The 13555-nt window shown below is 46.5% G+C and overlaps 1 protein-coding gene across 1 annotated transcript in view; it reads right to left on the bottom strand.

The window, feature by feature from the left end:
- Window positions 1-7700: 7700 nt before the first annotated feature.
- The window catches only part of GTF2E1 (general transcription factor IIE subunit 1), a gene marked incomplete at its 5' end in the record, with an annotated part of 9992 nt that continues 4137 nt past the window's right edge, over window positions 7701-13555 (bottom strand). The window contains 2 exons of the mRNA XM_010162562.1: window positions 7701-8131; window positions 12440-12687. Of these exons, the coding sequence (XP_010160864.1) occupies window positions 7701-8131; window positions 12440-12687 (679 nt within the window). The remainder of the gene's footprint in view (window positions 8132-12439; window positions 12688-13555) is intronic.

Here is a 13555-nt window from a genome sequence, read left to right as displayed (position 1 = left end):
ACTCTTTTATTCTGGAATTGAGACAGGCTGCAATGGCGTGACTGTCCAGATAATAAAAACTTCAACTATTATTTGCTGTTCTTGGCACTAGCTCCTACCTAAACTGTACAAAATTCCTTATCTGTTAGCATTCCCAATGGGATACATGTTTCAGGAGGGCTGGGCAGCCCCCTCCATGACTGTATATACTTGTTTCTCACACACAGAGACACCAGCGCACTCAGATGAACCGCTGAAAGAAAGGAGACCTTTATAACGTGACACCAAACTCATTTCTGTGGTGTGTTGCCGTGAGGTATTCTTGCATCAAATCTTCCAGCGTAGTGAAAGCAGGAGTCAAATCGTTCAAACGGTGCCTTTGTAGAACATCCAAGAGCTTGGCATGCTTAGAGAATATTACACTTCCTAATGGGCTCTGAGGCAAGGGAATACACCAGGATAAAGGCATCATGAGCCAAGTGTATTGTATTTTGGTTTTTTTTGCTTGGATAAGGCACCTGTGTGGCCTGGGAGAGTGTGTGAAAGTGAAATTTCTCTCAAGATGCGTAATTTTCCATATTTTCCTCTAACCTCATTTCCCTCCAATCTTCCCTGTCGTAATGGGGATAGTTTCCATCTCCTGTCATCACCAGAAGGGCTGAGAGATGTTGAAAGCACTTCTTGGAAGAAAGCATTATATGGCAAAGGAAGAATAATTGTGGTGACAGCACAGGGAGAACAGATATGTATCCCAAAAAGGATTTTACAACCTCATTTTGCATCCAAAAAAACCCCCAGGTTGTTTTTTTTTCTTTTGTTTTGTTTTGTTTTGTTGTTTTGTTGTTGTTGGGGTTTTTTTTGTTAGAAGCAGCAGGGAAATGTCATGAGAAATTCAGCAGCTCAAAATATTGCCAAGGGACAAAAAGAACAAGGGTTAAAAAAAAAAAAATCCATTTCTACCAAATGACATCTAGTTCAAGAAGCAGCAAAGATTGAGCGTAAGGGAGCGGCCAGACTGGGGTTGATGCAACTTCCCTCTCCACTGTACAAGATTAGGGCGCCTAATTCTCCTCTCATTTCTGGAGAAGGCACAGACCTACCCCATCCTTTACTCAGCCTCTCTGCCACGATGCCGTACGGCCAGAGGCAGCCATGGCTGAGACCTGCATGGTGGACATTGGCTGTAGCATGAGTGTGACACATGCCCCAAGAGTGGATGTGGCACAAGCCAGAGCTGCTGCTGGTGGTGATGGTGGTGGGACTGAAACTTTGTTTAAATTGACACCTTTGTGTGATTGCAGAGGGGTTGAGTTTATGAGAGCCCATCAGCACTGACTGGGAGAAGAAGAACAACCAGCACCTTTGCAAAGGACAGGTATGAATAACATGACCATAATGACCCAACTATGGTGGTTTCACTTGGCTGACAGCCAAACACAGCTGCTCGCTCACTCTCCTCCCGCCCCAGGGGACAGAGGAGAGAACTGGAGGGGCAAGGGTAAGGAGAGTCGTAAGTTGAGATAAGAACAATTTAACAATTGAAATAAAACTTAAAATAATATTAAAATAATAATTATAATAATAAAATATACAAATGAGGGATGCACAGTGCAATTTCTTACCAGCTGCCAACCAAGCCCGGCCCGTTCTTGGATAATGATCCCAGAGGAGCAACAATCCCGAAACAAAAACTGCAATCCCAGAAGAGCGAGAGCCCAAGTGAAAGCCCAATCCTCTCATTAATATACTAAACATGACATTATATGATATGGAATATCCCATTGGCATATCCAAATGCCATTTTGGGCTTGCTAATTTGAGTATTCCTTGCCTGCCCAGACCTTACACCTGCAGATCAGCAAAACACAAAGTCCTTCATCTTCCAGCAACAATTGAAAACATTGGTATGTTATCAATGTTTCTCTCATAACAAATCCCAGGCTGAAAGCAAAACACAGCGCTATTCCAGCTACTAAGAAGAAACACAGCTCTGTCAGCTGAAAACCAGGACACCAACCCATCCCTCCTCCATACAGGACAGGCCTGGTTCAGACACTGCAGCCAAAGCGTACCCAGGTCAGCTGGCAGCAACCACTAAATGGTGCTTGGCACACTGCTCTCCCTCCTCTCCCTCAGTGTCTGTTAAGAAGAAACAGGAAAGGATGGGCTCTGCTAACGGTACTTGGCAAATGTGGCTTTGGGTCAGGCAGATTTCCACTGTGAGAAGGGCAGAAAAAAAGGTTTCAGGATAGGAGGATCCCTTTACCAGGTGGAACTGAGACAGGCTTCTCAGCTCTGCGCACACTGAAAAATCATCCACTGCTCACCCTCCTTCTTCCAGCAAGTGATGGGATGGCAGAGGCTGGTGATACGGCTTCCTGGGGAAAAATAAGCAGAAGCAGCACATCAGGACTTTAATCACATCTGTATGTGTTGTGATTTTTTCTTCCTTGCCAGACTTTTTTTTTTTTTTTCTTTTTTTGTACACAGACATTAATGCTCATGGAACAGTATTTGATCAGCCTTAATTTTCAGGCTGGATCACTGTCTGTTTCTCTGGAAGAGCAGCCCAAGGTTTCCTCCTGCTGCTGTGGCCAGCTCTCGGCAGGGTTTGCACATTCAGGGCTGTGTGCAGCCGGGGTGAAGCGCAGGCAGGGTCTCTAATGCACTGCAGTGGAGCCCATTCGCTTCCCATGCGGCTGGCTCAGCCTCCTCGCTGCCATTCCTGGCTACTCCATTAGTATCAAACTGTTCAAAGGGATGGAAATTAAATTATATTTAGGTCAGAAACATATTTTAAGCAAAAATACCTATTATATTTAAAGCATCTTATTCAGAGACTCTCTGTCTACTGCTTCCAGGATGGTTGCACAAATACTCACTGTCCTTAATATGGTTTTTAATGATACAGCAGGTGCTTCCAAAATCTGATTTTTGTTTAAATACGAATTAGGTTCATTTTCTTTCTCAATCTAATTAATGTTGGTAAACAAGAAAGTACCTTCTGGCAGCTCATTTAGGTGTCCCAAACAGGCAAAATCCTAAATGTCCCTGGGTAGCTTTGAAAGAAAACAGCTCTGCCATGGAGTGACGGGGTCGTAGTCCCGCTCAGCCCAACGCTGCCGCTGCTCTGCTCTCTGCAAGAAGGAGCAGGCAGCTTTCCAGGAGCACCAGACATTGCTCCCCATGCCTTGGGCTGCCACTCCCTTTAGACAGCGGCCAAACCATGACTCTCTGTGCAATCACATCTTAAATGGCTTCAAACATCTGGATACACCTCCTTGTAAGGCTGTATGAGTGATGATCTCCTTGGACTTTATAAATATCGATCGCTGTTCTGGAAACAGCTCAGCAGACACAAGCTACTCTTCAGTCCCTGCACTCCTCAAGAAGAGGTTGTGTTGACTCACAGTCAATACACTTTAAACTGGAGGGTATCGTGAATCTTAGAACTCCTTGGCTGTCCAAGCTTAGATCAATATTCCCAAGCCACCTATGAACCAGCCAGGGGCAGGGTTACCTTGCCCAGGGCTTCCATGGCATACAGCAATACCAGTCCTGGAGCAGCCCAGAGTGACCTTTTGCAGCACTATATGACACCTCCCTCCTCCAAGGGACTATGCCCACAGCCTTGCTTGTTTATGCCGACACATCCCAGAGCAGAGGAACAGGGATGCTGCTGCCTCTCCTCCACAACCCACTCAGGAGAGCAAAACAGGAACCCTGGCATGCCCTGCTGCTCACATGTCCTTCCACCTGCTCATAAACCTTCCATTTCCATTGAGGCTTCATCATGCATTTGATTCCTGAGACAATTTTCTCTTTCTTCCTAAGGAGCACAGCAGGAGACCTAAGCACAGCTGGCTGCATCCCCCTCCAGGCCCTGTCAAACATCTCCACAGCACATCCTGGCACTGCATGCATCACCCAGGCAGGGCTCCTCAGATGTGTCAGGGAGGAGGTGATGCTATTTTTCCACCCTTCCTCCAGGGGATCTTCAAATCCCTCAACTCTCACAGAGCAACAGTCTGTTTAATCTGTTTGAAGGAGGCAGCAACACAGGAAAAGAAGACTTGGATAGAGGAAGCAAATTTTTGGGAGCTTAGTAAAAAAGATTAAAACATTCCTGTTTTCCAGCGTTGATAATGATCTTCATCTTGGTGGATGAAAAGCTGGACACAAGTCAGCAATGTGCGCTCACAGCCCAGAAGGCCAACTGTGTCCTGGGCTGCAGCAAAAGTGTGGCCAGCAGGTCAAGGGAGGGGATTCTGCCCCTCTACTCTGCTCTGGTGACACCCCACCTGCAGTGCTGTGTCCAGTTCTGGGGCTCCCAACATAACAAAGACATGGACCTATTGCAGCAAGTCCAGAAGAGGGCACGAAGATGATCAGAGGGATGGAGCAGCTTTGCTGTGAGGACAGGCTGAGAGAGTTGGGGCTGTTCAGCCTGGAGAAGGCTCCAGGGAGCTCTTATCATGGCCTTTCAATACTTGAAGGGGGACTGTAAGAAAGATGGGGACAGACTTTTAGCAGGGACTGCAGCAAAAGGACAAGTGATGGTTTTAAACTAAAAGAAGGAAGATTTAGACTAGATGTAAGGAAGAAATTTTTTCCAATGAGAGTGGTGAACCCCTGGCCCAGGTTGTCCAGAGAGGTGGGCAAAGCCCCATCCCCGGAAACATCCAGGGTCAGGCTGGACGGGGCTCTGAGCAACCTGATCTAGTTGAAGATGTCCCTGCTCACTGCAGGGAGGTTGGAAGCAGATTACTTTTAAAGGTCCCTTCCAACCCAAACCATTCTGTGATTCTATGGTTCTCCGCCATCAGCTGCTTCACTGATCTGCTCTGGCCTGCTCTGTGCTGGGCCAGGGAGGACATCACTCTCCTGCGGGTTCCCTGACCTGTGATGGGAGCAGGGACAGAGGCAGCTGTCACACAGCTGGCAGAGGCACCCAGCACCTCTGACCTTTGGGGAGGGGAGTATGAACAGCTTGAGAAATTAACTTTTCTTTCCAGCCTGAGCTGCAGTGCCCTGACCTCAAGCACCCTCATCAGATACAATGCACCTCAGGCTGCAAGCAGACACAGAAACTGGTTTGAACAGAACATTCACCCAGGAAGGCTTCAGTGCTGGACCACACTGACGGTGTTATTGGGTTAGCGGTAATGCAGCACACATGGTCCAGCAGGTGGAGGAAAAGGTTGGGGCCTTCCTCAGAGTTGATGGCTCTATCCCTTGCATTAGCACCAGTCTCCTGGTGGTGGCTGGTTTTGCTGGCGGCGGCAGCTGTTCTTCCTCTTCTGGCACGTGTGCAGAGCCCTGCTTCAATCACAGGGGAATAAAATAGATACAAATAAAAGGCGCTATCGATTGTACGTGCTCCTGCTCATTCAAGCAGTGGGCGTCACAACAGGACCATAGCAGCCTATAGTTGTCCTTCAACAACAGCCCGAACCGGCCGGAACAGAGCAGAGCAGCCAGCCCTTCCGGGAGCCAGAAGCTGTTAGAGAAGGCAGGGAACACCGATGGCATCTGCTCCCGGATCCTGACCTCTTCAGTCCTCCTGAGGGCTGCGTGTGGTGGAGGAGACAGAAGGCATGCCCTACAAACCACCGCTCCGGTTCCCTCAGGTGCAGGACACGCCTTGCTGAATGACAAAACTGCAACCGCCGTTCCAACCACAATTCAATGTGTTTATTAAGTAAAACCACCACTTTAGAGATGATTAGGCTGGAATAGATGCAGTATCAGTGCTCTTACAGTAAAACCCAGTAGTTCTTCACTTAAGCTTTAATAAACCTACAGTTTGATTTTGCTCAGTAGAAACCACTGGTGAGCTACAAGCATGAGTAGTTGTACTGTATTCAGAATTAGGTCTCAGTTTCTGTCTTTGGCTTTTTGTAAACCTACCTGCTTTTCTCCAGTGCTAACCCTGAATTTAACCAGATTAAATCTAGAGAGAATTGGTAAAACACTTTTTTTTTTCTGTTAGCTGATCACTGAATCTGACTTATCAGCTCTGTGGTTTGATATCTAGAAGCTTGATACCAGATCTTGGAAGTTTGTCTGCACAAGAGTGTCACTTTAACTAGCAACATGATGTCTGTGAGATGTCCTCCATCAGCCTATGCTTCCCTCGAGGAAGGAGGAAAGGAATGGAAGTGCTGATCAAAAAGGGCCTCCCACAGCCCTGGTCTAAGGAAACCTTCTTCCTGGAAATGCAGGAGATTCCAGGAGATGTTCAAGAGACCTCTGGTGAGGAGAAACAATGTGCAGGAGTTCCATAATGTGGGATTTCAAACAGTCCTTCAGCCCTCAGAGAAGAGCTTCAAATTGTTTTGTTGAATTAAGTAAATCAAAATGATAAGCAAACAACATTTCCAACTAGGCACATGATAAACTGGAAGACAACAATGGGGAAAAGTTTCTGTTTATTTATTCCTCTTGAAAATGACTTAAAAGCAACTTTAAAACACTACTTAAAAAAAGCCGGGGTTCAAAATATCAAGAAGCTGAAAATGAAACCACAACAGAGGCACTACAACGTTAGCAGAACACAGAAAGCTTAGTTAATATAAAACAGATTTACAGTCTCAGTGAAGAGCAAATTCATGCTGCCCATGTAAATGAAACAGCACATAATACTGCCCCTACCCTCTGGAACACAAAATTCTTTTATCATTTTGTTTTACTGTAGTACTGGATAGGAAAACACAACAATTTTAAAAAACAACATTTTGAATTGAAAGAGAAAAACATTAAAAATATGATATTGCTCTGTAGGCACCGATAAATGTTTTTCTATGGTAAAAGAGTGTGCCAAAGCAGAATTCAAAAATTGCATAATTCCTCTTAAAATGATACAGCCCTGGTTTGACTGCAAATAAAAACGAGCTATGCTATTTATCTGGCGCTGCCTGACTGCAGCCCCTCCCACTACAAACTGCCGGCAACACTGGAGTTGGGACAGGGCTAGGCAGAAGCGACAGGCAGCAATACTGGAAAATGAAGGTATCTCCTGATAAGCCAGAGCGCTCTGACAGCTCAGATCCACGGAGGGCTTTCCTTATGCTGACAAAGAGTGACTGTGTGCGCTCGCCAAGGCTTTCGCTCCGCGTGTTTCAAGTTACACCTGACTTTGAGGTGCTGAGATCTGGTAAGGAGCAAACGGGAGCAAGAAAAGGTTGTTGCCTACAGGCCAGCTTAGAAATAGCCACTGCGGTGGCCGGTGGCTGCTGGCAGGAGGTCAGCTACAAGCCCTGCCCTCTCCTCTTCCCTCAGTGAGCACAGGCAGCTGGAACGTTACTTACACTCTCCTCTGCAGAGCACTCTGATCAGACTACGGAGTAGGTACGTCCTCTGAGGGCAGGGACGTGGACTTCACTAGGATCTGCAATAAAAATCAACTCAAAGCAACTGGGGGGTGGCAGCTGCTGTGGCCTTGGAGCAGGTTAAAGCAGTGCCTGTGCAGGGCACCCTAAAGCAGATTTTTACCTCGCAAGCATCCTCACTTCTGTGACTTGTCCTCCCCTACCTGCTCTGGCACACGCAGCCTTTCTGCTCCCCCTCTCTGGTGAGCAAGATGCCTGAGATTAGCAGTCCCGAGTCCAGTGTCCCTGCACACAGGGGAGGAAAGATGCACTTCAGTCTTCTCTTTTACTAGGGTAGGGAGTCTCTGGCTTAAAAAGTCACTTTATAAAAAATGCCATGGCAGGAAGCAGTTAATCAAACATATCCTCAAACATGCGTCGCCCCATGGCTATGTAAACCTCTTTTTCTTCTGGTGTCATCTGGGCTACCAGCTCAGGGCGCTGGCTCACTTGGCTGTATGAGTGAGGACGCCCAGCCACTGTGACAGTGGGATCCTCTGCCACCACCTCAAACTCTTCATCTTCCTCCTCATCCTCCAGCCCGTATGTTGTGGTGGCTGTGGCGGGAGGGCGGGGAGGGGATTCCTCCTCCGACTCACTTGTCTCACTCTCGGAGTCACTAGCGTTGGCACCGGACAGAGGAGCGGCACCTCCAACAGTGACTGTCGAAGCAGAAGGGGTCTTCTTCTCGTGGATAAGCAGCGCACGCATCACCTCCTCATTATCATCCAGAGCTGCCCGGCCCTCCTCACGCTCCTGGAAGGCATCCAGGTCCCGGCTCCCTGCAAAGAGACACAAGGGACTGATCGTTTCCTCACAGATATCTGGGTGATGGCCCCGAAGGCTCTCGGGGGCCGTATTAATTACTGCCACTGATCACACTTGGCCAAGCCTCATCCTTTCTCTATGCCAGCTCCCCCTCTCCCTTAAAAGACAGAAATAGTTATGTTTTTTCTCATAACAGCAGAGTAAGTATTGACATTTCCTTGGAGCTGGGAGGCCTGGAGTCACTGTGGCTCCCTGCTGGGAGCCTCGGTCAGGAACACACTGCAAGAGAAGACAACAAATGCATAATGGGCAGACACCTGGAAAAGAACCCCCAAGGAGGGGCCCAACTCAGGCACCTCTCAGCTAGGCTGAAGCACTTTCCTCACCATGGAGCAGAAAGCAGTCCTTAGGACCTACATCTGGGCTTCTGTGGTGGTTTCACTTGGCTGGCAGCCAAACACAGCTGCACGCTCACTCCTGTCCCCAGGGGACAGGGGAGAGAATTGGAGGGGAAGAGTAAGGAGACTCGTAGGGTGAGATAAGAACAATCTAATAATTGAAATAAAACTTAAAATAATAATGATAATAATAGTAATAATAAAATATATAAATGAGCGATGCACAGTGCAATTGCTTATTTACTTATTTACTGTGAGGGTGCCAGAGCCCTGGAACAGGCTGCCCAGAGAGGTTGTGGAGTCTCCTGCTCTGGAGATATTCAAAACCTGCCTGGATGTGATCCTGTGCAACTTACTGTAGGTGAACCTGCTTTGGCAGGGGGGTTGGACTCGATGATCTCCAGAGGTCCCTTCCAACCCCTACCATTCTGTGATTCTGTGACTCATAGGTTGAGATAAGAACAATTTAAAAATTGAAATAAAATAAAACTTAAAATAATAATGATAAAAATAATAGTAATAAATATGCAAATGAGCGATGCACAGTGCAACTGCTCACCACCCGCTGACCAAGCCTGCCCCATTCTCGGATAACAATCCCAGAAGAGCAACAATCCCAAAACTGAAAGTGCAATCCTGGATGAGTGAGAGCCCGAGTGAAAGTCGGAGAGGGCACGAGACAGAGAGACCCTCATTAATACACTGCACATGCTGTTATATGACATGGGATATCCTATTGGCATATTCAAATGATAATCTATCTTATTAATGTAAATATTCATCACCCCCCCTAGGCCTTGCACTTGTAGACTAGCAAAACATGAAGTCCTTTGACTTCCAGTGAAAACTGAAAACATTGGTGTGTGTTATCAAAGTTTTTCTCATAACAAATCCCAGGCTGAAACCAAAACACAGCGCTATTCTGGCTACTAAAAAGAAACCCAGCTCTGTCTCAGCTAAAAACCAGGACAGCTTCCAAATACTCAGACTATGCACCCAATGATGACACTTGTCAGAGATACAGACACCCAGACTGTGCACCTAATGCTGACACTTGTCTGAGCTACAGATACCCAGATTATGCACCTAATGATGATGCTGGTCAGAGATACAGCAAGTATCTCAGTGCTGTTTCACAGCTGAACAAGCACATGTTGTTTCCTTTTTGCCCGTTTGTTTCCAGGTTGGATGACCACAGTCTGGAAGACTTGTGATGATGAAGATGACCATGGGGCATTGCTGGCACAGACCACAAAGAACCAAAACCAGTCCATGCCCTGTTGAGCTCCCCATTTGTAGGGATTAAGACAGAGAAGCAGATGAATCCAGGCAGACAGGGAGTATGTGGAAACCACGTGTTATAAAACACCATTCAAAGAAGCCGTGCCTGGGAAGCTCAGAGGTGCACCTATCAGGCAGGAAGGGGAAAAGCTCATTACTGGAACATGGTGGTAGCAACTGGGATCTATCTCACCAAGCAGATGCAGCTGACAGCCTGCAGCCAAGCTGCGCAGTGCAGCGCAGCGTGGAAGGCTGTGTTAAAACAGCTCCTGCTCTCCGAGCTGAAACGCAGCCCAGTCATCTCTCTGGCTCCCTACCTGGACCTCTTACGTGAAGGGGAGTGCAGTCTCCCAGCTGACAGACAGCCAGCCTGTGCTTCTCACCCAGCAAGCCTGGCTGTACTATAGCTGGGAGGGTTTGACGCGGCTTGGGTAGGCAGGGTGTCTGCAGTTCATGGATTCAAAAAGTAAAATTCTGATCAAAAAGTGGCATTCTGCAGAAAACTTCTCCTAATCCTACATTTGATGAGAGGACTGTGAGTCCAAACAGCACCAATAAACCTACAGGCAGTTGGGAAAAGAAAAAAAAAACAGAACAAAAAAAGAAATATGGAGAACCTTATGTAAAAACGAGGCCTAAAAAGTAGGACAGACTCCCCATGGCAAACTTTCTCTCTTGCACCTAAAGACGCTGCCTATGAACAACTGCTGGAGCTGAGCAGAGCTGCACTCTGCCTTCATACATTAACGCCACTTGCTGGCTTCTCCAAGACCTGGACCCTCCTGGTTTCAGCACCACATCCAGGCAGCTGGCACCTACATCTTTCCCCCACGGTCAAAAATACACTAGTTACTTTTTTCAACTTGAGATGACAAAAATGCTGAGAAACAGGTGAACTAAGGAAGTCCTTCATTTAGCAGTTAAAAGCCAGGAGAGTTTGTGGTCACTCCTTTCCTGTGGTAAAATAAAGGCCAAAAACCCCACCCCTAACTTCACTGGACTTCATTATTGTAAATCAAGTTGAATGTAACGGGTGATGGCTGCAACTACTATTATTAATGCACTGGCAAAATTCTGGAAAGAAAGGAAGAATGAAGGCATTGTGTTGGCAGCCTTGTGCTCAGCTTGTAGCTTGTGACTGTAGAGCATAAGAGGTTACTGAAGAGCATCTCTGTCAGATAATATCATAGCCCATCACACTGAGAGCTGTGACATGGCCACAGCCTGGGGAAGCTCCACAAAGTCTGACTTTGTGGCTCAGGAGTGGGGCTGTCTCTTGCTTGCAAGAACTGTTCCTGCCAAATCCAAGCAGTGAATCTTTTCTGTCAACAGTCCCAAGTTTCCTTCCTCCCTCTTTATGTCATCCAAGAGCTAGAGAAATGTGTTGCAGCAATTTCAGGCTATTTCCACCACTTCCCTCCTGGATCTGGCAGAGGTTAAGCAGTGATGCCATCATGCTGTAAGGAGATATACTCCTCCTCCACATCCTTCAGCGGCATCTGAGAAACATTTATGCTGTGTACACTGAAAGTCATCTCAAGGAGGCATTTCAAAACTACAGGTGAATTGAATGTCTAGCAGAAAAACAGGGTGAGAACTCACCATGGCTGGTGAGTAACAACAACATCTGCTACAGACTGCAGGAGGAGGTTGTTTCAATCACCTCACTTTGTTTAATCTACTTGAAAAAAGTTTTGGGATCTGTATGCTTGAAAGCTGTTACATGCAAACAAGATCATTAGATATCTGACCATTATTTCACATCCATTTTCTTCACTTCTGCTATACGTACATACTCCACTCCTCTCCTGAGCATTGGTTCCAGGGTCTCATGCTTACACATGGGGTTCCCTTTTGCCACCTTCTCTTCCTAGGGCATCAACAGTTTCATTCTATAATCCTCAAATGACTGGGAAGATTGCATCTATTGATTCACTCTTGTAAAACTCATAGAACGTCTCTATTTCCTGTTTTTAGTGTGCAAACTTAAATAGCATGCTTATCAAAGCAGAACGTTTCTACTGGTAGTTACAAGGCCTTGACTATGGTCTATGGACAACCTGACCCCAACATGAATGAAAATAAAAGCAAAGATAATGATAAACAAACAGAAAGCGATAAAGACTCACCTGCCATCGTGACAGACCTTCCTACTCTACTTCTAGAAGCTTTATTTCTGACATATTCTTTGTACAAAACAGATTTGAAAAACAATTGGCAAGAAGGCAGCTGGGAGGGAGCACAAAAACACTGCTGGTAGATTTGGCAGGCTTGAGAGTGACCAAATGGCAATAAATGTTATTTTTCAGCAGTGACCCATTAGAGGGTCAGCTTTCTAGATGAGCCTTAAAGACCTTAGTCCAAAAGCAATAAACTCTCACTGTGGAAGACATAACAGGTAATTAACATTTTATAAGCGCAAACAATTTTGTGGGTAACTCAGCTTCACTGACCTAGATTTCAATCCTGGAGCTAAGAAACCAGGATTTTTCAGATCTACCTACACACAGGTGCTTTGCACAGCAGAGGGGAGCAGACAAAATCTGGAGTGTAGGGAGCAGTAGCTGTAGACACATATTTTTGACAGCACTCTGAAGGCATCATGTAAGCAGAGTAGCACTTCTGTTCCATGAATTTTCTTACCATCTTTGATTTCATCAGGGTCATAAGCCCCCTGCACCGTGCTCTCCCGTAGCCAAATTGGTCTCTCTCTGGCCGGCTTTCCTTCACCTGCAGACCGGTTAAGATCCTCCTGGTCCTCCATGCTGATGACAACATTCTGAGTATACAAGTCCTCATATGATGGTCCTTTTGTAGTCCATGCTTCCCGATGGTGTCCACCTGCAAGGCCAGCTGCTGTCCCTGAACCAGTACCAGCTGCACGCTCCTTGCTACATGAAAGTCAAAGAGATAAAAACAGAGCACTCAGAACAAGCCCCTCCTTGGCCAGAGCTGTAACATTTAAACTATAATTAGTTATCTCCCATGATCTGCACTGAGAAATTGCATTCTGATTACTAACACATGTTGCCAGGAATTTCTACACCAGCTTGCTGGTTTGGGGAATTTGGGGGTCTCCAATGGGAAACTCTACATGAGCCCATGGCAACTTCCACAACAGACACCAAAAAGAAGAGACAGCACTAAGGCTGCTGATGCACTCATGTAAAAACAAACATAAAATCCCAGAATACCCTGAAATAAAAGTCACAGCAGCAAAACATAGTTGAACAGTAATCTGGTATTTGGAAAAGTCTCTTTTGGGCCTTTTCACAGCAACCCTATACAGCATTAAAAAAACAGCACTAAAGTTTAAACAAGTCAGAGGATAGACCCAGCATGCTCAGATCTGTGAACCGTTATTAATCACAGAACTCATGAAGGAATTAACTCACCATGAAAAACACAGTTCAAACCTTTGCTTGAATGGTGAGTGACAATACCCATGGTAAATCCCATCTCCTGTGTTACACAGGAGAGCTGGACCATCCACAGACACAGCCCTGGGAGGACTGGGGAGTCCAGGCAGAGGAGAAGAAAAGATGGAGAGGGCACCTTCAAACCAGAGGCTGAGGGCTGGGCAAAGGGCTTTGTGTGGTGATGGTGTGTGAGAGGCAGCGAGACAGAACTGTCTTCATCGTGGAAAAGCTGGAGGAAGAAAGGCAATGCCTGATGCGAAGGGTACAGCAGTCAAAGTCTAGCCCTCCTTTGTTTTCTGAGAGGAGCTGCAGCCAGCATATTCTCCTCCAGGCTCCCTTC

The sequence above is a fragment of the Antrostomus carolinensis genome, unplaced genomic scaffold (assembly GCF_000700745.2).
Source record: "Antrostomus carolinensis isolate BGI_N321 unplaced genomic scaffold, ASM70074v2 scaffold2542, whole genome shotgun sequence".
NCBI classification, from domain to species: domain Eukaryota; kingdom Metazoa; phylum Chordata; class Aves; order Caprimulgiformes; family Caprimulgidae; genus Antrostomus; species Antrostomus carolinensis.
The sequence above is the reverse complement of the archived record's forward strand: the minus strand, read 5'-3'. Positions and strand labels throughout refer to the sequence as shown.